Raw genomic sequence first — 27,833 nt, 5'->3', positions numbered from 1 at the left:
AATCTTCCTGCATCTAGCCTGTCCAATCCCTTTAGGATTTGATACGTTTCAATCAGATCCCCCGTCAATCTTCTAAATTCCAGCGAGTACGAGCCTAGTCGATCCAGTCTTTCATCATATGAAAGTCCTGCCATCCCAGGAATCAATCTGGTGAACTTTCTTTGTACTCCCTCAATGGCAAGAATGTCTTTCCTCAGATTAGGGGACCAAAACTGCACACAATACTCCAGGTGTGGTCTCACCAAGGCCTTGTGCAACTACAGTAGTACCTCCCTGTTCCTGTACTCGAATCCTCTTGCTATGAATGCCAGCATACCATTCGCCTTTTTCACCGCCTGCTGTACCTGTATGCCCACTTTCAATGACTGGTGTATAATGACACCCAGGTCTCATTGCACCTTCCCTTTTCTTAATCGGCCACCATTCAGATAATAATCTGTTTTTCTATTCTTGCTACCAAAGTGGATAACCTCACATTTATCCACATTAAATTGCATCTGCCATGAATTTGCCCACTCACCTAACCTATCTAAGTCACCCTGCATCCTCCTCATAGCTAACACTGCCGCCCAGCTTCGTGTCATCCGCAACCTTGGAGATGCTGCATTTAATTCCCTCGTCTAAGTCATTAATATATATTGTAAACAACTCGGGTCCCAGCACTGAGCCTTGCGGTACCCCACTAGTCACCGCCTGCCATTCTGAAAAGCTCCCATTTATTCCCACTCTTTGCTTCCTGTCTGCCAACCAATTCTCTATCCACATCAATACCTTACCCCTAATACCGTGTGCTTTGAGTATGCACACTAATCTCCTGTGTGGGACCTTGTCAAAAGCCTTTTGAAAATCCAAATGTACCTTATCCACTGGTTCTCCCCTATCCACTCTACTAGTTACATCCTCAAAAAATTCTATGAGATTCGTCAGACATGATTTTCCTTTCGCAAATCCATGCTGACTTTGTCCGATGATTTCACCGCTTTCCAAATGTGCTGTTATCACATCTTTGATAACTGAATCTAGCATTTTCCCCACCACCGATGTCAGGCTAACCGGTCTATAATTCCCCGGTTTCTCTCCCTCCTTTTTTAAAAAGCGGGGTTACATTAACCACCCTCCACCTTTCATCATTCTTCATTCACGGTCTTTTTTCATTCCTTTCATTCTGAACCCCATGCTCTTAAATTTGACTATGTGCTTAATATATAATATTAAAAATGCTTTACTTTTATGAATATTTATCATTCTATAAAAATCTCTAAATAAATTTTATTTGTATAAATGTCCCTTCCACATTGGGGAGTCCAAGACAGTACTCAATATTCTTAATGAGCCATGTGTATTAATATTCAAATTCTCTTATTTTCTAATGTGCAAATATTGTAGTTTTTTTTCATGAAATTGACACAGTGAAAGAGCGCTTATATAACATCTTTTCCCACTCATCCACACGAGTTCAAACTTATTCAATTTATAGAATGAGATAGAAAAGGATGCATCTGAAAAACACAAAACACCCAGCGGCGATCATGCTCGTTGGCCCACGTCTGTGCTGATCAAAACGTTAGTTTAAAGTAATCCCTTCTGTCTGCACATGGTCTATAATCTCTTCACCCCTTTCCTGTCCATGTGTCTTTCATATCTGTTTCCACCACCGGCCCTAGCAGCCCATTGCAGGCACCAAACTCTATGTTTAAAAAAACCCACAAATTACATTGTGAATACACTTTTCCCTCTCACTTTACAGCTATGTTCTCTAATACTTGATATCTGGGGATAAAAGAATGTCTGCCCAATCTATTTCCTCTCATATTTTTATAAACATCTCTCAGCTTCAGATGTTCCAAAGAAAAAAAATTTCCAAATTTGTCCAAACTCTCTTAAAGTAATACTTCTAATCCAGGCTCCCCTCCCAAAACCATCGCATCCTTCTGGCAATGTGGTGACCTCCACGACAGTCAGTACTCCAAACGTGGCCCAACCGAAGTTTAATACAGCTGCAACATGACTTTCCTTTATCAACATGTTAATTCCCCAAAAGCAGCTCCCACAAATGTACAGATTAACAGAAATTCTCTCTCCACGTTGGCAAGAACTCAGTTGGGTGAACGCATTCTGAGTTCAGATAAACTGACTTTCCAAACCGATTTGAATTCCTACATGATGGTTCGGGAGGGTTTAAACTAATTTGCGAGGGGGATGGGACCCAGGGCGATAGAGCAGTGAAAGAAGTGCATGGAGTAAAGCCAGATCTAACATACAGAGAGGCTTTGAGGAAAGAGAAGCAGAATAAACGGTGTAAAGACAGTAAGGTAGAAGGGCTGAAATGTGTGTACCTCAATGCAAGAAGCATCAGGAACAAAGGTGATGAACTGAGAGCTTGGGATACATACATGGAATTATGATGTAGTGGCCATTACAGAGACTTGGCTGGCACCAGAGCAGGAATGGATTCTCAATATTCCTGGATTTCAGTGCTTTAAAAGGGATAGAGAGGGTGGAAAAAGGGGAGGAGGGGTGGCATTACTGGTCAGGGATACTATTACAGCTACAGAAATGTTGGGTAATGTAGCAGGATCCTCTTTTGAGTCAATATGGGTGGAAGTCAGGAACAGGAAGGGAGCAGTTACTCTACTGGGGGTATTCTATATGCCCCCTGGTAGCAGCAGAGATACAGAGGAGCAGATTGGGAGGCAGATTTTGGAAAGGTGCAAAAATAACAGGGTTGTTATCATGGGTGACTTTAACTTCCCTAATATTGATTGGCACCTGATTAGTTCCAAGGGTTTAGATGGGGCAGAATTTGTTAAGTGTGTCCAGGATGGACTCCTGTCACAGTATGTGGACAGGCCGACCAGGGCGAATGGCATACTAGATTTAGTACTAGGTAATGAACCGGGTCAGGTCACAGATCTCTCAGTGGGTGAACATCTGGGGGACAGTGACCACCGCTCCTTGGCCTCTATAACTATCATGGAAAAGGATAGAATCAAAGAGGACAGGAAAATTTTTAATTGGGGAAAGGCAAATTATGAGGCTATAAGGCTAGAACTTGCGGGTGTGAATTGGGATGATGTTTTTGCAGGGAAATGTACTATGGACATGTGGTCGATGTTTAGGGATCTCTTGCGGGATGTAAGGGATAAATTTGTCTTGGTGAGGAAGATAAAGAATGGTAGGGTGAAGGAACCATGGGTGACAAGTGAGGTGGAAAATCTAGTCAGGAGGTAGAAGGCAGCATACGTGAGGTTTAGGAAGCAAGGATCAGATGGGTCTATTGAGGAATATAGGGAAACAAGAAAGGAGCTTAAGAAGGGGCTGAGTAGAGCAAGAAGGGGGCATGAGAAGGCCTTGGCGAGTAGGGTAAAGGAAAACCCCAAGGCATTCTTCAATTATGTGAAGAAAAAAAGGATGACAGGAGTGAAGGTAGGACTGATTAGAGATAAAGGTGGGAAGATGTGCCTGGAGGCTGTGGAAGTGAGCGAGGTCCTCAATGAATACTTCTCTTCGGTATTCACCAATGAGAGGGAACTTGATGATGGTGAGGACAATATGAGTGAGGTTGATGTTCTGGAGCATGTTGATATTAAGGTAGAGGAGATGTTGGAGTTGTTAAAATACATTAGGACAGATAAGTCCCCGGGGCCTGACAGAATATTCCCCAGGCTGCTCCACGAGGCGAGAGAAGAGATTGCTGAGCCTCTGGCTATGATCCTTATGTCCTCGTTGTCCACGGGAATGGTACCGGAGGATTGGAGGGAGGCAAATGTTGTTCTCTTGTTCAAAAAAGGTAGTAGGGATAGTCCGGGTAATTATAGACCAGTGAGCCTTACGTCTGTGGTGGGAAAGCTGTTGGAAAAGATTCTTAGAGATAGGATCTATAGGCATTTAGAGAATCATGGTCTGATCAGGGACAGTCAGCATGGCTTTGTGAAGGGCAGATCGTGTCTAACAAGCCTGATAGAGTTCTTTGAGGAGGTGACCAGGCATATAGATGAGGGTAGTGCAGTGGATGTGATCTATATGGATTTTAGTAAGGCATTTGACAAGGTTCCACATGGTAGGCTTATTCAGAAAGTTAGAAGGCATGGGATCCAGGGAAGTTTGACCAGGTGGATTCAGAATTGGCTTGCCTGCAGAAGGCAGAGGGTGGTGGTGGAGGGAGTACATTCAGATTGGAGGATTGTGACTAGTGGTGTCCCACAAGGATCTGTTCTTGGACCTCTACTTTTTGTGATTTTTATTAACGACCTGGATGTGGGGGTAGAAGGGTGGATTGGCAAGTTTGCAGACGACACAAAGGTTGGTGGTGTTGTAGATAGTGTAGAGGATTGTCAAAGATTGCAGAGAGACATTGATAGGATGCAGAAGTGGGCTGAGAAGTGGCAGATGGAGTTCAACCCAGAGAAGTGTGAGGTGGTACACTTTGGAAGGACAAACTCCAAGGCAGAGTGTGGAGGAGCAGAGGGATCTTGGGGTACATGTCCACAGATCCCTGAAAGTTGCCTCACAGGTGGATAGGGTAGTTAAGAAAGCTTATGAGGTGTTAGCTTTTGTAAGTCGAGGGATAGAGTTTAAGAGTCGCGATGTAATGATGCAGCTCTATAAAACTCTGGTTAGGCCACACTTGGAGTACTGTGTCCAGTTCTGGTCACCTCATATAGGAAGGATGTGGAAGCATTGGAAAGGGTACAGAGGAGATTTACCAGGATGCTGCCTGGTTTGGAAAGTATGCATTATGATCAGAGATTAAGGGAGCTAGGGCTTTACTCTTTGGAGAGAAGGAGGATGACGGGAGACATGATAGAGGTGTACAAGATAATAAGAGGAATAGATAGAGTGGATAGCCAGCGTCTCTTCCCGAGGACACCACTGCTCAATACAAGAGGACATGGCTTTAAGGTAAGGGGTGGGAAGTTCCAGGGGGATATTAGAGGAAGGTTTTTTACACAGAGAGTGGCTGGTGCGTGGAATGCACTGCCTGAGTCAGTGGTGGAGGCAGATATACTTGTGAAGTTTAAGAGAATACTAGACAGGTATATGGAGGAATCTAAGGTGGGGGCTTATGTGGGAGGCAGGGTTTGAGGGTCGGCACAACATTGTAGGCTGAAGGGCCTGTACTGTGCTGTACTATTCTATGTTCTATGAGGTTGAGACCTCTGGTCACTTTGCCCAAGTCGTCTGGTGAAAAGGGGTCTGCTTACACTCAGAATTCCTTACAGGTACACAGAGAGACTTATCTGCACCAGTAGCACCAGTTGTATATGGTGCTGACATGGAGATCATGGCCTTAATCCCCAGTGGTCATTTTTGTTAATAACTATTAGTTTCTTAACAAAGGCCTGCTCACTTTCCAAAATGCTTAATTACCTTTTTCTCCAGGTTGCACTTTTCTATTTGCTGTTCTTGATTGTCAATCACCTGTAGACAAAGAAAAGAAATCCAAAGGAGTTTTGCAACAGTACATTGACTCCAGGCTGACAAGCCTTGTTCATTCTGTGATGATTATGTCGCCTGTTACCAATCTGGCATTTTTACCATTAGCAACACTTCTCTCTTTGCTTCTACAACTAGGTATGTCAAAGAAGCAGACATGTTTACAAAAACACAAAATTCTTTTCAGAGAAACTGATCTCAAGCATTCCACTGTACTGTTACTTCCTGTATACTTGAGCAATTTTAAACAGTGTGGTGAAGAGAAGTGGAAGAAAAAGGCAGCGAAAAATGGGAAGATCAGGACAAAGCAAGGTTCCCTTAGAACTTGGAGGAGGCATAGAGGGAGGAAGGAAAGAGAGAGGGAGTGGGAGGGGCAGAGAGGGGCGAGACATGGGGAAGAGAGATGAGTGAAGACAAGGGGAAGGGAAGGAGTGAAGAGAGCGGGGAAGAGATTATTTGAAATAAGGACAAAAAAGAGAAAGAAGCTGGGCATATACAGATGAAAATGATAAAGGAATAGAAGGGGTCTGATGTTGGATGGTGAGAGAGAGATTTCCAGCCATAAATTTAAAAATATGAAACCCAATTCCAATCTATTTTTAAAAAAAACTCTCACTTTTATTTTAACAAGTATCGTCGACTCTACATTTCATGTAAGCTTATCATTTAATTACCTTGATAAATGAGCCCATCCCCATTTCTATCTCACATATTTAAGTTCTGTGGACCAAGTTTCCAATCATTTGATAAACCTGGTGGCTGAAGAGAAGCAAGGAGTACCATAACCAAAATAATAATGATAATGAATATAATGGCACTAAAGCACCAAAAACAAGATCATTTCCATTCCAGGATTTTAAAGGATGTGAGTGAAGATTCCCTGAGTGTACTTCATCAAATCAGGAGCATTTCTTTCAGACTGGCTGAGAGAAAGTAACAGGTGCAATTACTGAAACATCTATTTTCAAGAAACTACTGCTGAAGTCTATAAATTGATTAGACTGACTAATTGCCTTAAATTTTCACGAGGCCACAGATAGATTCGTAAAGAGCAATTCACAATGAAGAATGAATATTTTGGGGGAAAAAAAAAATGTAATGGACAGCGGAATCAGGGTTTCAGCCTGAAACGTTGACTGTTTTCTATAGATGCTGCCTGGCCTACTGAATTCGTCCAGCATTTTGTGTGTATTACTTTGATTTCCAGTACGTATCTGCGTATTTTCTCGTTAGTGGAATTTCTAAGGATGTTGTTGTTAAGATTTCCAAAAGATATTTGATAAGTCAGTAAGATGAAGGAACACATACCAATCCTCATAGAGGGATCAGAAGTGGAGAAAGTGAGCAGCTTCAAGTTCCTGGGTGTCAAGATCTCTGAGGATCTAACCTGGTCCCAGCATATTGATGTAGTCATAAAGAAGGCAAGACAGCAGCTATACTTTATTAGGACTTTGAAGAGATTTGGCATTTTAACAAATACACTCAAAAACTTCCATAGTTGCACCGTGGAGAGCATTCTGACAGGCTGCATCACTGTCTGGTATGGAGGGGATACAGCACAGGACCGAAAGAAGCTGCAGAAGGTTATAAATCTAGTCAGCTCCATTTTGAGCACTAGCCTACAAAGTACCCAGGAAGCCGTGTCCATTATGAAAGACCTCCATCACCCAGGGCATGCAGTTTTCTCACTGTTACCATTAGGTAGGAGATACAGAAGCCTGAAGGCACACACTCAGTGATTCAGGAACAGCTTCTTCCCCTCTGCCATCCGATTCCTAAATGGACTTTAAAGCTTTGGACATTACATCACTTTTTTTAACATATAGTATTTCTGTTTCTGCACTTTTTTAAATAATCTATTCAATATATGTAATTGATTTACTTGTTTATTTATTATGTTTTATCTCTCTCTCCCTCTCTCTGTCTCTCTCCCTCCCTCCTAGATTATGTATTGCATTGAACTGCTGCTGCTAAGTTAACAAATTTCACATCACATGCCGGTGATAATAGACCTGACTCTGAGGGTCCTCTTGAGCCAGTTACGAGAGATCTTGAAATTGATTCAAGTTTTCTGCCCATGTGACAAGAACCAGAGACAAGGTGCCAGATGTCCTGACGAAGGGTTCTGGCCCGAAACGTCGACTCATGGTTTCCACGGATGCTGCCCGACCTGCTGAGTTCCTCCAGCATGTCCTGAGTGAAGGTGCCAGATGTTCTGATGCCACATTGAGGTCCTTTTTAACAAGTAAGGGACCTCAACTACTTATTCCATTTATAAATGGTTTAGAGAGGCTGGTGCAGAGAGTTGCAAAACTAAACTTGCTGATAACAGAAAGGTTAGCCGACAAGAACAGAAAACTATAGTACCAGAAGATACAGGAGCAAATTAGGCTATTTAAGCCATTGAGTCTGCTACATCATTTCATCATGGCAGATCTATTTCCCCTCTCAACCCTAGTCTCCTGCCTTCGTCCTGTATCCCTTCTTGCTCTGACTAATCAAGAATCTATCAACCTCTGCCTGCAACCAATACAAACAGAGAAAACTGTGACTTTGGGATTTCAATAAAGCAAATACCATTCATTCAAAGCAACACATACATTGCTGGAGGAAGGCAACAGGTCATGCGGCATATACAGAAATGAACAGACACTCAAAGTTTTGGACCGAGACCCTTCTTCAGGACTGAGAATAAAAAGGTGGAGGGAGGGGGAAGTAGGCTCGCTGGAAGGTGATAGATAAGTGAAGCCAAGTGGGAAAGGTCAAGGGCTGGAGAAGGTGTGGGGTAGCGGTTCTTGTGAGTTCATGGTCAAAGAGTCGGAGGGCAGCAGACCCTTCCTGGCTTCACCTATCACGTTCCAGCTAGCACTCCTCCCCTTTCCCCACCTTTTTATTCTGGCATCCTCCCCCTTCCTTCTCAGTCCAGAAGAAGGGTCTTGATCTGAAAAGTCGACTATTCATTTCCATAGATGCTGCCTGACCTGTGGAGTTCCTCCAGCATTTTGTGAGCGCTGCTTTGAATTTCCTCATTTGCAGACTTTCCCATCTTTGTGATTTATTCATCTTGTGGATTTTTTTAAAAAAAGAACAGAGTATTTCCTCAGGTGGAAAAAAAAAAGCAGTAGTAAAGGTCCACTGAGACTTGAGGAGCCATGCAAGTAAGTCACGCAAATGTAGAAAGTTGCAGGAAATAAAATAAAATGTTGGTCTTTAAATTAAAAGTATTAGGATGCAATAAAAGTTTTACTATATCTATACAAAACCATGGTTAGACTGCCCTCTACAGTACTAAATGATATTCTGATCACTAGGACATCAGAAGGCTACAGCAACCTAGGAAAGAATGGGGTGCATGCACCAAAATTATGATTGGAATCCAAGAATAAATTTGGAGAAGATATTACTGAAGCAAGCATTGAAGGGTAGCAAGAGATTCCAAGAACATCCACAATTTTCAAAGTCGGCAAGACCCAGCATGCTAGTACCAGAGAAAAAGCTTCAAGCCATCACAACTGTACTTGACCATAAAAGAAGAGTAATTGGGACATCCTGACCATTACAGAAAGCTGGTCTTCAAATAATTTGGTTCACTTTTTAATATTAAAACATGGCTGAAAGCACTAGCTAAAGGGTCTATATGAACTGATCCTTCCCGAAACTTTCTATAAATCCACCTATATTGGATCTTCTGATCTAACCACCAGCCTTCCCCTGTTATCCCCAATAAAGCTTCCCTCTGAGCTCGCTCTCCGTCTCACTCCCTGATCTGCAGACATGGCTGGTATCTGCAGCTTTCCTTGCCAAGTGGATCACCCTTTAAACCAACTTGGGATTGGAGCTAAGAAATGCAGTTGGAAATGATGGAGTCACAGAATGCTACAGCACAGAAACTAGCCCTTCAACACATGCAGTCTGCATCATACTACTAATTTGCCTAGTCCCATCAACCTACACCTGGATCGTGGCCCCTTGCACTTCCCTATCTCCTAAACATACATACCAAGGCCAGAAAGGTTCCCATTACAGAAATAAAGGATATAAGTGAGCATCAGAGGCATAAATAAGAAGAGCATTCATCAAACAACAGGACATAAGATGAGAACAAGGCACACAAGTCACATTGTGGTGGAGAACAAATGGAAAACTGCTGCTTGGTGCTCCCAAATCAACCATTAAAGTATGCTTCAGAGAGCATGTGGAAAACTCAAACTCCATCTCCTAAAAGGCTGTATTAAAGTGATCAAAAGTACAATATTTGGCAGCTGTCATAGAATAGTACAGCACAGTACAGTACAGGCCCTTTGGCCCACAATGTTGTGCCGACCCTCAAACCCTGCCTCCCATATAAGCCCCCACCTTAAATTCCTCCATATACCTGTCTAGTAGTCTCTTAAATTTCACTAGTGTATCTGCCTCCACCACTGACTCAGGCAATGCATTCCACGCACCAACCACTCTCTGAGTAAAAAACCTTCCTCTAATATCCCCCTTGAACTTCCCACCCCTTACCTTAAAACCATGTCCTCTTGTATTGAGCAGTGGTGTCCTGGGGAAGAGGCGCTGGCTATCCACTCTATCTATTCCTCTTATCATCTTGTACACCTCTATCATGTCTTCTCTCATCCTCCTTCTCTCCAAAGAGTAAAGCCCGAGCTCCCTTAATCTCTGATCATAATGCATACTCTCTAAACCAGGCAGCATCCTGGTAAATTTCCTCTGTACCTTTCCCAATGTTTCCATATCCTTCCTATGGTGAGGTGACCAGAACTGGACACAGTACTCCAAGTGTGGCCTAACCAGAGTTTTATAGAGCTGCATCATTACCTCGTGACTCTTAAACTCTATCCCTCAACTTATGAAAGCTCACACCCCATAAGCTTTCTTAACTACCCTATCCACCTGTGAGGCAACTTTCAGGGATCTGTGGACATGTACCCCCAGATCCCTCTGCTCCTCTACACTACCAAGTATCCTGCCATTTACTTTGTACTCTGCCTTGGAGTTTGTCCTTCCAAAGTGTACCACCTCACACTTCTCTGGGTTGAACTCCATCTGCCACTTCTCAGCCCACTTCTGCATCCTATCAATGTCTCTCTGCAATCTTTGACAATCCTCTACACTATCTACAACACCACCAACCTTTGTGTCGTCTGTAAACTTGCCAACCCACCCTTCTACCCCCACACTCAGGTCGTTAATAAAAAAAATAGGTCATAAACAAATCTGGGGCTTTTGAACTGGATAATTTTCCTCAATATTTCACAGCACCAGGACCCTGCATGAACATAATTGGACGAGGTGGCCCAATGGGTTGTCTGACCACAGAACAGTGTTTCCATCAACAATGGTATCACACAGGAAGAAAAGAGGAGAAGACAAACCTTGCTGGCATGTTCACACTTTTTCCTGAGGTAGTCATTCTCAGTCTGGAGTTGCTTCATGTCCAGCATGGGAAGCCGAACTCCATCTTCCAGGCACTTCTCTACCTTCTTCTGTAGGCTAGGTTTAAAAACAGCAGAAGGCAAAATAATGAGGGCACTGTATATCAAAGATGAGCAAGAGAAACACAGTTATAAATACGTACTCAACAAGACAAGGTCAGTGGAATGAAAGGTGAATTCTGCGTGTGCGTCCGTTCATCTGCAGATTACTGAGAACTGCTTGTCCTTGCAAATAACACTCATGCATCATCAATATATAGGATATGTCAATCACTGACCTGAGCTATCTATATTTTTGTATGACTGCATGTTTTACTGCTATCTTATATATGCTTCGTACTGTGTATGACTGTTTGTACTGTTTTGAACCATGGCCCCAGACGATTGCTATTTCATTTGGCTGTATTCATGTATAGTTGAATGATAATTAAACTTGAAGATGATACAGTGCAGAAATGAAGAAAAATAATGATTTTTGTCTGGTTCCAAGGCATTGAATTGAGATTTTATTTATTTCTTTTCCTATGTGACCTGCTGAACTTTTCCCCATATTCCTTATCCCATAAAGCAACGTGAGGCTGCAAACTGAACGATTGCCCTCAGCATTCACAGCGAGGCCTTACTGGTGCCAAGAGAAGGGGGCGAGTCATGGGCTTTCCGAAGACTTGTCACTTTTCAGCACACGCTTTTCTCATCCATCATCCAAAAGCAATATTTTTGTTGCGTTGTACTCGTTTCTTTTAACAAGAAGATCAAAGTCTTGGAGCTCATTACGTAACACAACTGTGAGTTTATACTTATTACACGGAAAGGAGAAGTTCAAGGTGTTCAGCATTTCAATAGTCACAGGGTTTTCAAAATCAATTGTGATTAGATTCTACTTTCTGCCTCCACAAATAAACAGAGAGATATGAAAGATGTTTTGTGCCTAGAACTCTTCTGTAATTCATGCCATTCAATTCAACATGCTTACATCAACACATGGAGTGTGCAGTTCTTCAAATATAAAAGGAAAATTGCCTCTTTAAAATGCTTTTTTTATGATTGAAATCAAATGGGTGGCCAGTCTTCCACTCTGTGCCTGCAGAAGGTGTTTTTAAAAATTAAAATAGAGCTGTTATAATATCATTAGGACATTCCTCAAGTAAAATTGACAAGAAAGCAATGGCCCTTAACAGGAACTCAAGGTAGTATATGGTGACATACAAATATATATATATATATATTTTGATAAATTTACTTTGAACTTTAGAACTGTATACCAAATGCAGCCTCACCAATGACTTGTACAACTGTAACATATTGTTCCAGCTCCTATACTCAATGCCCTGACTTGATGAAGGCAGGCATGCTAAATACCCTTTTTACCATTCTGACGACCTGTGACTCCACTTTCCATAAACTTTGCACTCGTTCTCCGAGGTTCCTCTGTTCCATTACATTCTGTAGTGCCCTACCATTCACAGAGGAATATGGGCCGAGCGCGGGAAATTGTGACTACCCGCTGGGTGGGCTCCATTTGGTCAAAGTGCCTAAATCCAAACTGTATTGTTCTATGACTGTGAACTGGTACATACAAACTCTATAAAGCACAGCATCCAGGGAGCAAAGAAAAATTATTATATATATAATCCCTAAATGCTGCTTTTTCTACAAGGTTGAGTAAGCACACAAGATTTTATTTTGGAAGTAGAGGGGAAAGCTCAAATGATTATGGTGGGCAGTGGAATAAATCAACACAGCTACAAATAAAATCATTCTTGCTGAATCAAATCATTGACATTTTGCCCCCTATTTTTGTACGTTTGATGTGCAAAGCAAGAAGTAAGGTGATGGGGCCTGTGTTGTGTCGATGGGGTTCTTATTTCTTGCTTTGAGCACTAAGCTTGTACAAAGTCAGGTGTCTTGACACAGCATAGAATTATTGGCCCAGATGCTGTGATTGCAAGGTCAGCAAAATAATTAGCATTCTCATCCATTAGAAACTGACTGTAACTTCAGAGAACAGAATGTTTAAATTCTGAAAATGAGGAAAAGGCCTTCAGGACCATGGCTCTGGCAAGAATCCCAAGTTGTCATGTCACCAGTCTGGCGCACTCTTTGTTCAGTTGCAATCCTCTGCATTTGAGATGCCAGCCTTAGCGTTTGGTCTACCTTGTTGCATTGAGGAGCACATCCCACCCATAGAAACCATAGAAAAACTACAGCACAGAAACAGGCCTTTTGGCCCTTCTTGGCTGTGCTGAACCATTTTCTGCCTAGTCCCACTGACCTGCACACGGACCATATCCCTCCATACACCTCCCATCCATGTTTCTGTCCAATTTATTCTTAAATGTTAAAAAAGAACCCACATTTACCACCTCATCTGGCAGCTCGTTCCACACTCCCACCACTCTCTGTGTGAAGAAGCACCCCCTAATGTTCCCTTTAAACTTCCCCCCCCCCACCCCCCACCCTTAACCCATGTCCTCTGGTGTTTTTCTCCCCTTGCCTCAGTGGAAAAAGCCTGCTTGCATTCGCTCTATCTATACCCATCATAATTTTATATACCTCTATCAAATCTCCCCTCATTCTTCTATGCTCCAGGGAATAAAGTCCTAACCTATTCAACCTTTCTCTGTAATTGAGTTTCTCAAGTCCCGACAACATCCTTGTAATCCTTCTCTGCACTCTTTCAACCTTATTTATATCCTTCCTGTAATTTGGTGACCAAAACTGAACACAATACTCCAGATTCGGTCTCACCAATGCCTTATACAACCTCATCATAACATTCCAGCTCTTATACTCAATACTTGATTAATAAAGGCCAATGTACCAAAAGCTCTCTTTACGACCCTATCTACCTATGACGCTGCTTTTAGGGAATTTTGTATCTACTGCTCTCCTCAGTGCCTTACCATTAACCCTGTACGTTCTACCTTGGTTTGTCCTTCCAAAGTGCAATACCTCACACTTGTCTGTATTAAACTCCATCTGCCATTTTTCAGCCCATTTTTCCAGCTGGTCCAAGTCCCTCTGCAGGCTCTGAAAACCTTCCTCACTGTCCACTACACCTTCAATCTTTGTATCATCAGCAAATTTGCTGATCCAATTTACCACATTATCATCCAGATCATTGATATAGATGACAAATAACAATGGAACCAGCACTGATCCCTGTGGCACACCACTAGTCACAGGCCTCCACTCTGAGAAGCAATTCTCTACTACCACTCTCTGGCTTCTTCCATTGAGCCAATGTCTAATCCAATTTACCACCTCTCCATGTATACCTAGCGACTGAATTTTCCTAAATAACCTCCCATGCAGGACCTTGTCAAAGGCCTTACTGAAGTCCATGTAGAATCCAAACTATTCAGGCACTCATCCAAACTACTCAGCAGGATCTGGGTCTGGAGAAGGTGACACTGTCAGTGGTTCCTTCTCCACAACAAGGTGCAGTCTTGCAACCTTGCACAGGCCTAATCTTCAGTAATCAGTGAATTTATGAGAAGGTCAAGGTTTTATAAACTGTTCTTGCTGAAAAGCACACTGAAAATGTAATGTAGTGATATGTGAAGTGTGCAGAGGTTTCATTGGTACACAGAACCAAGACTAATCCTTAACAACATCTCAGTCAAGTATGTGTGGGTTATTAATAACTCAGCTAGTTCAAAGTTCAAAGTAAGTATAGTATTAAAGGATGTATATGCTGCTATATACTATGCTGAGATTCATTTTCTTGCAGGCATTCACAGTAGAACAAAAATACAATAGAACCAAAGATGACAAACAGCCAATGTGCAAACGAAGGTAAACTATGAAAACTTTAAAAAAACAGATAATAATAATTATTATTATTATTATTGATAATAAATAAATAATACTGAGAACGTAAGTCCTTGAAAGAATCCATAGGTGGTGTTCAGTGAGCAGTTCAGTGTTGAGTTGAGTGAAGTTATCTACACTGGTTCAAGTGCCCGATGGTGGAGAAAATTTATAAGAATGTTGCCAGGACTTGAGGATCTGAGGTATAAGGGAAGGTTTAATAGGTCAGGACTTTATTGCGCTGGAATGTAGAAGAATGAGGGGAAGTGTACAAAATTAGGAGGGATATAGATAGGGTAAATGCAAGCAGGATTTTTCCACTAAAGTTGGGTGAGGCTAGAACTAGAGGTCATGGATTAAAGCCGAAAGGTGAAATGTTTAGGGGAATCTTCTTCATTCAGAGGGTCATGAGGGTGTGCAACTAACTGCCAGTGGAAGTGGTGGATGTGGGTTAAATTTAAGAGAAGTTTGGATAAGTATGTGGCTGAGAGGAGTATGGAGGGCTATGGTTCAGATGCAAATCAATGGGACTTGGTACAATAATAATTCAGCACAGAGATGGGACTAGGTAGAATAATAATTCAGCACACTGTGCTGTAGTGCTCCATGACTCTGTCATCAATGTAATGCCATGGAACATTTGTTTACGAGAGCAACAATGCCTCAGTTTGATAGTTAATTTGAAGGATTTCACCTCTAATAATGCAGCACTCCTTCAGCATTTCACTGTTATAGCTACCTAGATTTTTGACTTCACACCTCTAGCGTGCAAGGACAAATTAGAGCATGCGAAGGCAGAAAATAGATATCTGATGAATTATTACCTTTGCACAGTAGTGACCAATTCTTTTTCCCTTTTTTTCAGGTTTTCCAGAAGGACCTCCTTCTCTCTGCAAAGGACCCGATTTTCTCCTAGTTTTCTCTCAAAATCTTTGAAGGCACTCTGAAATTGTTCATTTTTCTCTTCCAGGATTGTAAGCTGCAGTGTCAACAAAAGGAGCGTTTCAGTCAGTAATGTTGCTGTTAGTACAGTCAAAAATATTCAAGTATTGTACAGAAAGATATTACATCATACAATGGACTATTGCATCTTTACGTAAAAATAAAAAACCTTTTGTCACCTGGATTTGGTCTGGCTATGTAGCAGTCTTGGTTGCTTTTCCACTTGCCCATAATGAGGTTATTCTGCAGTCACAACCCAGTGCTGAACCTCCATCCATCTTTAGTTTAACCTCATCCGGCCTGAATCCCCCACTGAACTCATAGCAGCCTTGATGCCAACTTATTGCTCCCTTGATAAAATACATTCACAAATCCTGATCCCCATATCATTTGATATTATATATCATCACATCCTCCTTAATGAAACCAACCCTATACCAGCTGCCTAAGCCAATTGTCTCCATCCCTACACCTTCCCTTGTCACTGTTTTAACATCTCCAATACTTTCCTCAACAGCTTCCCATGCTCTACCCTATGTTATCCAGAATGTTATTACTGCATTTTACCCAGAATTAATCCTGTTTGTCCTTCAGCTATACACATGCCAAAGAACATGAGTTCTTGGGGGTCAGTGCAATTTTATTTATTTATTTATTTATTGAGATATTGTGTGGATTAAGCCCTTCCGATCCTTCCAGCCATATCACCCAGTAATCCCCCAATTTAATCAGAGCCTAATCACGGGACAATTTACAATGGGCAATTAACCTACCAACTGGTACATCTTTGGACTGTGGGAGGAAATCAGAGCACCCAGGGGAAACCCACGCAGTCACGAGGAGAAAGTACAAGCTCCTTACAGGCAGCGGCAGGAAGTGAACCCAGGTCGCCTGTACTGTAAAGTGTTGTGCTAACCACTACTCTACTGCGCCACCCCATTTACATTCTTAAACGTTTGCATATCTTGCATGCATCCACTCAATAACGTTACCAAAGTTGCGACACACAAAAAATACTGCAGGAACTCAGCAGGTTAGGTGGCATCGATGGAGAGGAACAAACAGTTGATGTTTTGAACCAAAGCCCATCACAGGAAAGGAAAGGAGAAGAAGTCAGAATGTGAAGGGAGAAGAAGGAGTACAAGCTGGCAAGTGATAGAGAGACCAGTTGAAGGGGAGGGCGGGTGGTGGGGGGAATGAAGTACAAAGTTGGGAGTGGTTCTTCTCAGTTTCTTACATCCTCTCCCTTAACCCCACCCAAAAAGCTTCTCCCTCACTTGTGCTTTTAGTCCTTCCCCTCTCTCCCCCCCCCCACCTTCAGCCCCCTTCCTTCTCAGTCCTGACGAAGTGTCACGACCCAAAATATCAACTGTTTGTTTCTCTCCACAGGTGCTGCCTGATCTGTTGTGCTGCTCCAGCATTTTGTGTACATTACTCTGGATTTCCAGCATCTACAGAATCTCTTATGGTGTGTTTACTAAAATTGTATCCCCTTCCAAATATGCTAGAGCTTTCAGCAACTTTAGATGCTGTCTGTAAGGAGCTTGTATGTTCCCTCGTGACTGTGTGGGTTTCCTCTGGGTGCTCTGGTTTCCACCCACAGCCCAAAGATGTACCAGTTGGTAGATTAATTGGTCATTGTAACTTGTCCTGTGATTAGGCTAGGATTAAATTGGGGGTTGCTGCGTTGGGCAGCTCGATGGGCCAGAAGGGCCTATTCTGCACCGTTTCTCAATAAATATAGAATTTTGTTTAAATTTCTCCTGCAAGATATTCCCCCAGCATTAAAAAAGGCCCCAGTGCAAGACACAAATTCCCTAATGCATTGAAATCATCATATCATTTGAGTCACTTGAACTTTCAAAGATCACATTGGTTATGAGACAATGTATTACATTCCAGATCTGCTTACATCTTTCATGTTAAGTGGTTTTCATTTAGAACATCATGCTCAACTAAATTATATTGTAATAAAGGTAACATCTGTAGGAGATCTTTCTTCAGATGGTGGTGACTAGGATTAGTCTGTCCTTGGCATACGGTTGTTGCAGTGATCAGAACCCATCATCAACTTCCAGCGCAAATGAGAGAAAATCTGCAGATGCTGGAAATCTTTCTGTGTTGGTCAAGTTCCGGAAGCTTCATCCACTCTCCATCTCAGTTCAAACTGAGTGAGTCTTACACCACATGTGGAAACCAGATGGGTTCAGATTCTGTTTGAAAATCCAGCAGTTTGCCTGTCCTTTGTAAAACAGATATAATCTAATCATAATTTACCTCTATTAAAATAACAGCATTTCCTATTATTACTGCTGCCATATGAATAAAAAAGTTTAATTTAATTGAATGAGTAAACCTATAATTACTTTATTCCTGTGCTGTATGGTTCTATGTTCTAAACATTTAGATAGGCACCTGAATATGAGGGAAGTGGGAGGATTTGGGCATTGTGTCGGTAGATGGGCTAATTTCATTTGCTATTTGATTACTAAATTAAATTGGTTCAGCAGAAAATAATGGGCTGAAGAACCTGTTTCTGTGCTGTACTGTTCTATTTTCTATGTATGATGGAAGTTGTGATTTATATTAAGTATTCTTTACAGTGGTTCAGAAGTTGTGAAGTTCTACTAATAGTTACTCACCTAACATAGGAGATTTTGAAAACACAACACCAAGCTACTTGAATGCTCAGTAAGGTCTTTACACAAAAGAAACATATGAAAGTAGTTTAAATTTAGCTGACTTTAAGTAATGTTGTACTTACGTTTGATTTCAAGTTCAAAGTAAATTTATTATCGAAGTACATTAAGTATGTCATCAAAAGTCCAAACCAACTAGGCACACAAAGAGTGTGCAAAGACAACAAACTGTGCAGACACAAAAAGAAAGAAAAAGAAAATAATAATAATAATAAATAAATAAATATGTGATAAATATTGAGAACATGAGATGAAAGGTCCTTGAAAGTGAGTCCATTGGTTGTGGGAACACTTCAACGATGGGGCAAGTGAAATTGAGTGGTTATCCCTTTGGTTCAAGAGCCTGATGGTTGAGGGGTTATAACCGTTCCTGAACCTGGTGGTGTGAGTCCTGAGGCTCTTGTACCTTCTTCCTGATGATAGCAGCAAGAAGAAAGCATGAACTGGGTGGTAGGGGTCCTTGTTGATGGATGCTGCTTTCCTACAACAATGCTCTGTGTAAATGTGCTCAATGGTGGGGAGGGCTTTACCTGTGATGATCTGGGCTGTATCCATCACTTTTTGTAGGATTTTCTGTTCAAGGGCAATGGTGTTTCCGTACCAGGCTGTGATGCAGCCCCTCTCAATATACTATCCACCACTCATTATTGAATTTTGTCAAAATTTTGGATGTCATGCCAAATATTTGTAAACTCCTAAGGAAGTGGGGGCACTGTTGTGGTTTCTTTGTTGTTGCACTTACATGCTGGGCCCAAGACAGGTCCTCTGCAAGGATAACACCATGGAATTTAAAGTTTCTGACACTCTTCATCTCTGATCCCTCAAGGAGACTGGTTACTAGACCTCCAGTTTCCTCCTCTTGAAGAAAATAATCAGCTCCTTCTTCTTACTGACGTTGAGTGAGAGGTTGTTGTTATGGCACCACTCAGCCAGATTTGTCACAACCTTTAATTCAGCCTATGACAGTGATGTCATCAGCAAACATAAATATGGCATTGAAGCTGTGCTTAGCTTCACAGTATAATTATTAAGGCATCTGTTAGTCTTGCAAGGCCTGGAAAGTCTTCACTCTCCAGGGCGCGGGCCTGGGCAAGGTTGTATGGAAAACCGGCAGTTGCCCATTCTGCAAGTCTCCCCTCTCCACGACACTGATGTTGCCCAAGGGAGGGGCATTAGGACCCATAGAGCTTGGCATCAGGGTTGTCGCAGATCAGGTGCTTTGCTCAAGGACACAACACGTTGCCTCGGCTGGGGCTCTAACTCACGACCTTCAGGTCACTAGTCAAATGCCTTAACCACTTGGCCATGTGCCCACACTATACTGAAGTCCTGAAGAAGGGGTGGGCTAAAACATTGACTGTTTATTCATTTCCATAGATGCTGCTTGACCTGCTGGGTTCCTCAGGCATTTTGTGTGTGTTGCTCTGGATTTCCAGCATTCTTGTCTTTATTATACTGTGCTGATGTTTTATTTACCCAAAAAGGACCTTATTAGAATTGCAAGAGAATTTGTGGAGTTGTTTGTACTTGCAAATTAATTTGCATAATTCCACAGATTAAAGGTGGTGATGCATAGATGTGTATAACTATGGTAATAAAGAATTTCACAAATGGTTCTTTGAAATGATTTACATCAAGAAATTAATTAGAATCCACTGATAGCTGCCCAAAGCTTAGTTTGATTATTTCCACCTTTCAGAAAGAGAAATAAATATAAAATTTGTATCTCAACAAATCTGCATAGCATGTTGCACGAAGTTCCAATATAGTCACTCCCTTAGCATCTAATGTCACCTTGCACTCAATCCAGAAATACAAGACTAATCACTTCATTGTTTTTCTGCAGAAATGCTTGCTTCTTGAAGTATGGCATACAGGTATGTGTGTGAGAAATAAGAATGTCATAATTAGTAAGAAAGATCTTATTTCACATCACTGTGGTTCAATTTGTACATAATGTATTTTGCAATAACTTTAGTTTCAAAAGACCAATTCCTTCGAGGGCTGGGAATATATAATTTCAAAAATACGAGGAAGTCTGCAGATGATGGAAATCCAGAGCAACACTCACACAAAATGCTGGAGGAATTCAGCAGCTCAGACAGCATCTGTGGAAACGAACAAACAGTTAATGTTTTGGGCTGAAACTGTCCTTCAGGACTGAAGAGCATGGGGGAAGATGTCAGAATGAAAAGATGGGGGGTGGGGATGGGAAGGGAAGGAAGCTGGCTAGAAAATGAGAGGTTAAGCCAGGTTAGGAAAGGTGAAGGGCTGGAGGGAAGGAATCTGCTAGGAGAGTAGAGTGGACCGTAGGAAGAGGGGACCTGGGAGGAAGTGATAGGTATGTGAGAAGGGGTAAGAGGTCAAAGTGGGGAATAGAAGAAGATGAGAGGGAGAGGAAATGCTTTTTTCAAATTATCGAAAGGAGAAATTGATATTCATGCCATCAGGTTGGAGGATACCCAGACAGGATACAAGGTGTTGCTCCTCCACCCTGAGCATAGCCTCACCTTGGCACAAAAGGAGATCATGGACCAACATGTCAGAATGGGAATTAAAATGCTTGGCCAATGCGAAGTTCCAATTTAATTCAAATATTTTCATAATTTCAAATGCCACTTATATGGTTGTGATAGAAATAATGCAAAATCACAAATGACATTTATTTTCATTTAATGAAAATCGGTGCAATTCTTTCCTGTGAAATTACTCTTAATTTTTGAACTTTCATTATTAAAATGCTCTCTAAAATTCTGTTTGACTTAATTTGAAATAGTGTGGACAGTATGCCAAAATTGAGAACCATTTCCAGCAATTGAAGAATATATCAGTAGATAAGGCTACAAAAGTAATTAAAGAACAAAGCTCTGTACATGGATGCACTTAACATTTAAAACACAGCAGACGTACTGAGAGTTAACTAATGAGGTTAAGCAGAGACATAGCTGCTGATGTACATCAAACGCATCTGAATACTGAAGGGCCCACGGCACTTAGATCAGGAAAAGATGGAGGAGAGAGTCTGTCTATTAATTGTGACTCTAACACTACAGAGAGATATGACCCAGGAAGTTCAGGAAGCTACTTTGGTCGAGATGAAAAATAACGAAAGCACGAAGACACTTGTGAAGGCCCCCAAAACAGAAAGCATATGATGTCTGTCTGTCTAGGTACCATATCCGATGCGGACTTTGGTGACCATGGTTTTCCATATAGATCTATCCTTCGGTTTTTGGATGACTTCCATTTCCTCGATGTGTAGCCACCTGGCTATGCTTTTGATGTACACAAGCCGAGGTTTTCCTCTAGGTTTACTCCCATCAATCTTTCCAGAGAGTATGAGTTTTTCTAGTTCACCTTTCCGCATGATATGTCCTAGGAATCTGAGTTGTCCTTCTCTTATTGTCGGTATGAGTGATCGAACTGCTTGGGCTCTTCTGAGAACTTCTTCATTTGATGTGTGTGTGGTCCATGATATTTTTGACATTCTCCTGTAGAACCATAATTCAGCTGCTTCCAGTCTCTTTTCCATTGCTGGAGAAATGGTCCAGCACACACTTTCATATGTCAGGATAGAATAAATGTAACACTGCAGTATTCTGTTTTTAGTGTACGTGCTCATCTTTCTGTCTGTTAATATGGTCTTCATTTTTTGGAAAGCTTCTTTCACCATTGCTATTCTGTACTTGATATCTGTATCACACCTGCCATCACTTGTTATTAGGCTGCCAAGATATTTGAATTTGTTGACTTGTTTGATGTTTGTATTTCTGATCTTGATCACACATTGTGGGATGTTTGTCTTTCTGGAGATGACCATGCTTTCTGTCTTCTTGGTGTTGAGTGAGAGGCCTCTGCGATTACTTTCTGCTGCCACTATAGTCAATAGTTCTTGAAGTTTTGTTTCTGAGTCAGCTATTAGTACAATGTCCTCAGCACATCTGATGTTATTTATATTATGGCCTCCAATTGTGAATCCTTTGATGTCTTTGATACTTCTCAAAATATCTTCACTATACACTCAAAGCTTTCACTAAAGCTTTTGACACTGTCAGATAGCAAAATCTTCTGGAAGTGCTTCAAGATCTTGACATAGATGGGAAAGATATACGTTTCTTAAGAAACTTATACTGGGACCAGACAGCATCCATCAGAATAGAAGGAGAAATGAGTGAGTATGTGAATATCATGAGAGGAGACAGGTAAGATTGTGCCTTTTCACCAGACTTATTCAACCTGTATAGTGAAAATATCTTGAGAAGTATCAAAGCATATGATAGGACAAAGAATAACAATGGAAATTTACACTTGAAATAAAAACAGAAAATGTTAGAAATAGAAGCTGATAAAGAAACATCAACAGAAAATGTTAATTGTTCCCATAAGGCCATAAGACACAAGCTAGAACTAGGCCACTTGGCCCATTAAGTCTCTTGGCCATTCTATCATGGCTGACTTATTATCCCTCTCAACTCCATTCTTCTGTATTCTCATACACCCAATGACTTGGTCTCCACAACCATCTATGGTAATGAAGTCCACAGATCCACAGAGGACCGGGTTGAGACAACAGAGACTTTTGGAGAAGAGGAGTTTGGTGGGTAATACCGTTCCGGCTGACCGGAAGTGCACTGAGAGCGGTAAGCGTAAAGGAGTTGGGTGCTTACTGTTCTGGCTAACAACGGATGGTGCAATCCGGGACATATTACGATTGAGGAACATGTTTGCAGACTGGATAGTGAACTTTTTACTGTTGGACTTGGGCTACATTCCACTATAATACAACACTTGGCAGCATGGGAGGTTGTTCCTGCCTGTGGCCATCGAACATGCAGCTCCTCCCGTGGAGGGTCAGACAACCTGAGCCAATAGACTGGTCCTGGACTTATTTCCATCTGGCATAGTTTGCATTTTGTTGTTTGATTGTTTGGGTTTTTTGTATTGCTATATTTACGCTCTATTCTTGGTTGGTGCGGCTGTAACGAAACCAAATTTCCCTCGGAATTAATAAAGGATATCTATCTATCTATCTATCTATCTAGTTCTGCTAAAGAAATTCTGCTTCATCTCGGTTCTAGAGGGATGTCCTTGTATTCTCAGGCTGTGCCTTCTGCAGCTGTAGGAAACATTCTCTCCACGTCCACTCTATCCTTTCAATATTCAATAGGCTTTAATGAGTTTACCTTCTCTTCCAAACTCCAGCGAGTTCAGGCTGATGCCTTCTTGTCCTAGATTCCCCCACCAGGGGAAGCATCCTTTCCACATCTACTCTGTCTAGGCCTTTCAACATTCAAATGGTTTCAATGAGATCCCCCTTTATCCTTCTAAATTCCAGCGAGTATAGGTGCAAAACTATCAAACATTCCTCATATGATAACCATTTCATTTCCAGAATCATCCTTGTGAACCTCCTCTGAACGCTCTCCAATGCCAACACAACTTTTCTTAGATGAGGAGCCCAGAACTGTTCACAGTACTCAAGATGAGGCCTCGCCAGTTCCTTATAAAGCCTCAGCATTACATCCTTGCTCTTGTATTCAAGACCTCTAGAAATGACTGTTGACATTGCATTTGCCTCCCTCACACTGACTCTAGCCTTCAGGGTGTACTGCACAAGGATTTCCAAGTCCCTTTGCATCTCAGATTTTTGGATTTTCTCCCTGTTTAGAAAATAGTCTGCACATTTACCTCTTCCTCAAAAGTACATGACCATGCATTTTCCAACACTGTATTTCATTTGCCACTTTCTTGCCCATTCTCCCAATTTATCGCATTCCAATCAGCTTGAAACAGTATGGTCATTCTCCTCTGATCTCATTCATTAACAAGGCGTTTTCGTGCACAGAACTGCTGCCTACTGGATGTTATCTTGTTTTTCACACTATTCTCTGTAAACTCTGGAGAATGTTGTGCATGAAAATCCCAGGAGATTAGCAGTTTCTGAGATTCTCAAACCGACATGTCTGAGACCTACAATCATTCCATGATCAAGGTCACTGAGTACGCATTCCTTACTCAATCTGATGTTTGGCCAGAACTCTTGAACAGATCAGCATGCGTTTGTGTATTGAGTTGTTGCCGCATGACTGGCTGATTAGATATTTGTATAAACAAGCCAGTGAACAGGTGTACCTAATAAAGAGGTCACTAAGTGTAGGCATTTGCAAATACCTTTCTGTATACCTACATCTATCAGATATAAAACTAGACTATTTGTTCTATAAGGATCAAAGCAAGGATCATAAAGGCCAAAATTGTGACTGTTAGAACTACTTTGATGGGAAGGGAGTTATTCCAGTTCAAAGTAAATTTACTATCAAAGTACACATCACCATGCACAACCCTGAGATTCATTTTCTTGTCGGCAAAGTCAATAAATCTTTAACAGAATAATAATGGTAACAGAGTCAATGAAAGACAGCACCAGCCTGGGCATTCGACCAGTGTGCAGAAGACAACAAACTGTGCAAATACAAAAAGAAAGAAATAATAATTTTAAAAAAGCAAAAAAAAATATTGAGAACACGTGATGAAGAGTCCTTATGCGGGTCTATAGTAGGTGGGAACACTTCAGTGATGGGGCAAGTGAAGTTGTTAGTTACTGCCTGTTATACTGCTGGCATTTAGGTCAGCAATGAATGTCCTCCATCTCTGTCTGTCCTTGGTCATCTTCTCTATTGTGCCACAGGTGTGATTCAGGGTCTTCATTTCTCCCTCTGTAGTACAGCACCAAGTTTTCTTTGATCTCCTATGTTTTCTCCACCCTTCTGGTGTCCAATGACGGAGTTGGCCTCTCTTCTTATCACATGCCCAATCCATCTCCAATGTTTTCTCAAGATGATTGTGGCCATATCCTCTTGGAGACACTAAAGGAGTAGGGTGGGGTTAGAGATCTTTCTTGGGCAGAAAATATGGAGGATCTTCACTTAGGGGAAGTTGAATGAAGTAGATTTGAGATTCCAAGGAGGAGGAGAAGATGGCGGCGCGATGCAGCACACATCAGCTGCTCCGGTGAATGATGTCTGTTATTTGTCAAGTAGGGTGCCGTGCACAATCCTGATTTGATGGAGACAGACGTGAGAGCACGAAGGAACACTTAGAGAAACTTCTGAAATGCCTTCTTCGCTGCCGCTGCTACTGTATGATCCAGAATCTCCGGAGGAGAAGGCCCTGAGTCCTTGGCTTTGTTTGTTGCTTGGCAGCCGGGGCGGGTTTGAAGCGCTCGGCAAAGATGGTGCTTGGTGCTTGGTGCTCAGTGTCGGAGGGCTGGTCGGAGGGTCAAAGTTTTCAGACGGACTTAGAGTCGGCTGTGGTCGGGTGCTTTCAATGCGTCGGCAGTTGTCGGCGCCTGGAGGTTTATAGCAGGGAGAGTTTCTCCCTTTTGCCACCTGCTATCAGGACTATCGGGAGTGGATAGGTACTTTGAGACTTTTTTTTATCGTGCTCATAGACTGCTCTTGATCAAATTATGGTATTGCTTTGCACTGCTGTAACTATATGTTATAATTACGTGGTCTTGTCAGTGCTTGTCTTTGGTTTGTCCTTTTTTTTGTGATATCACTCTGGAGGAACATTGTATCATTTCTTAATGCGTGCATTTCTAAATGACAATAAACAAGGACTGAGTGTCCTCATAATCTAATCTAATCTAAATTGGAGAAAGGCCAATTTTGATGGTATCAAAAAGGATCTATCCATAATATCCTTTGGTCTTAACAGTCACATACTATACTTAGAGATACTGATTGCAACATTTCAACAGTAAACGTGACTAACTCAGGCACAAGTTAGTCAAATGACAAGTCCCCCTAGAGACCATCCTTATATACCCTCTCGAGTGAGCAGGACATGGGGCTTAATGCTCGATCTTGATCTATTGGATCTGAATTGCCTATTCCTGATTTGTTAGTTTGAATTAATCTTATTCTGATTGGTCGATTTTTGTGGCCAAACCCTCTTTAGGAAGGATCCCATTCAGAAAGGATCTGTCAAGTGTGAAGTGGGACAGGCTGTTTTCTGGTGAAGGTGTATTTTGTAAGTCAGAGGCCTTCAAAAGTGGCGTTTTGAGAGTACAAAGCTTGTATATGCCTGTCAGAATAAAAGGTTTGTCATAGGTAATCCATTTGTGAAGTCAAAAGAGAGGGAGAGATCTTAAACTGATTTTTTTTTTCCACATCTGTATTTACTCAGGAGATGGACATAGAGTCAATCAAAGTGAGGCAAAGCAGTATCCAGTTCATGGACGCAAAACAGATTACAGAAGAGGAGTTGTTTACTGTCCTGAGGCAAAATAGAGCGGATAAATCCCTAGGTCCTGACAAGTTGTTCCCTTAGACCCTGCGGGAGGCAAGTGCAAAAATTGCCGGAACCCTAGCAGACATATTTAAATTATCCTTCGTGACAGGTAAGGTGCCAGAGGATTTTGGAGGATAGATAATGTTATTCCACTGTTTAACAAAGGCTCTAAACATAAAATAGGAAACTATAGGAAGCTGCCAGGAAAGCGGTGAAGGCAAGGCAGTGGATGCTGTCTACATGGACTTTAGCAAGCTAATTGACAAGGTCCTGCATGGGAGATTTTTCAAAAAGGTTTAATCCCTTGGCATTCAAGATGAGGTACTAAATTTGATTAGACATTGGCTTTGTGGGATAAGTCAGAAAGTGGTAGTAGATAGTTGGTTATCTGACTGGAGGCCTATGACTAGTGGTATTCCACAGGGATTGGTGTTGGGTCCATCGTTGTTTGTCATATATATCAGTTACCTGAATGATAATGTGATTAACTGAACCAGCAAATTTGATTGGGTCATAGTGGACAGCAAGGAAGACTATCAGAGCTTGCAGTGAGATCTGGGCGAGCTGGAAAAAATGGGCTGAAAAATGGCAGATGGAATTTAATGCAGACAAGTGGGAGATGTTGCACTTTGGCAGGACCAACCAGGGTAGGTCTTACACAGTGAACAATAGGTCACTGAGGAATGGTGTAGGACAAAGGGATCTGGGAATATAGATCCATAATTCATTGAAAGTGGTATCACAGGTAGATAGGGTCATAAAGAAAGCTTTTTGGCACATTGGCCTTCATAAATCAAAGTATTTTTGGCACAAGAGGTGCAATGTTATGTTGAATTTGTGTAAGACATTGTTGAGGCCTAATTTAGGGTATTGTGTGCAGTTTTAATCACCTACTTGCAGGAAAATGTAAATGAGATTGAAAGAGTACGGTTAAAATGTACAAGGATGTTGCCAGGTCTGGAGGACCTGAGTTATAAGGAAAGATTGAATAGGTTAGGACTTAGAAGGTTCAGAGGAGATTTGATAGAGGTGTACAAGACACAGGTTGACTCTGTGGTTAAGAAAGCATACAGTGTATTGGCCGTCATCAATCATGGAATTGAGTTTAGGAGCCGAGAGGTAATGTTGCAGCTATATAGGACCCTGGTCAGACCCCACTTGGAGTACTGCGCTCAGTTCTGGTCACCTCACTAGAGGAAGGATGTGG

At 41.7% G+C, this 27,833-nt stretch overlaps 1 protein-coding gene across 5 annotated transcripts in view; it reads right to left on the bottom strand.

Moving 5' to 3' along the window:
• The window catches only part of cep85l (centrosomal protein 85, like), a 343,531-nt gene that overhangs the window by 13,814 nt on the left and 301,884 nt on the right, over positions 1 to 27,833 (bottom strand). For all 5 annotated transcript variants that reach the window (XM_072251606.1, XM_072251604.1, XM_072251605.1 and 2 more), the window contains 3 exons: positions 15,515 to 15,669; positions 10,818 to 10,935; positions 5,371 to 5,421 (listed from right to left, as the gene is read on the bottom strand). In XM_072251606.1, the coding sequence (XP_072107707.1) occupies positions 5,371 to 5,421; positions 10,818 to 10,935; positions 15,515 to 15,669 (324 nt within the window). The remainder of the gene's footprint in view (positions 1 to 5,370; positions 5,422 to 10,817; positions 10,936 to 15,514; positions 15,670 to 27,833) is intronic.

The sequence above is a fragment of the Mobula birostris genome, chromosome 2 (assembly GCF_030028105.1).
Source record: "Mobula birostris isolate sMobBir1 chromosome 2, sMobBir1.hap1, whole genome shotgun sequence".
Classification (NCBI taxonomy): Eukaryota; Metazoa; Chordata; class Chondrichthyes; order Myliobatiformes; family Myliobatidae; genus Mobula; species Mobula birostris.
The sequence above is the reverse complement of the archived record's forward strand: the minus strand, read 5'-3'. Positions and strand labels throughout refer to the sequence as shown.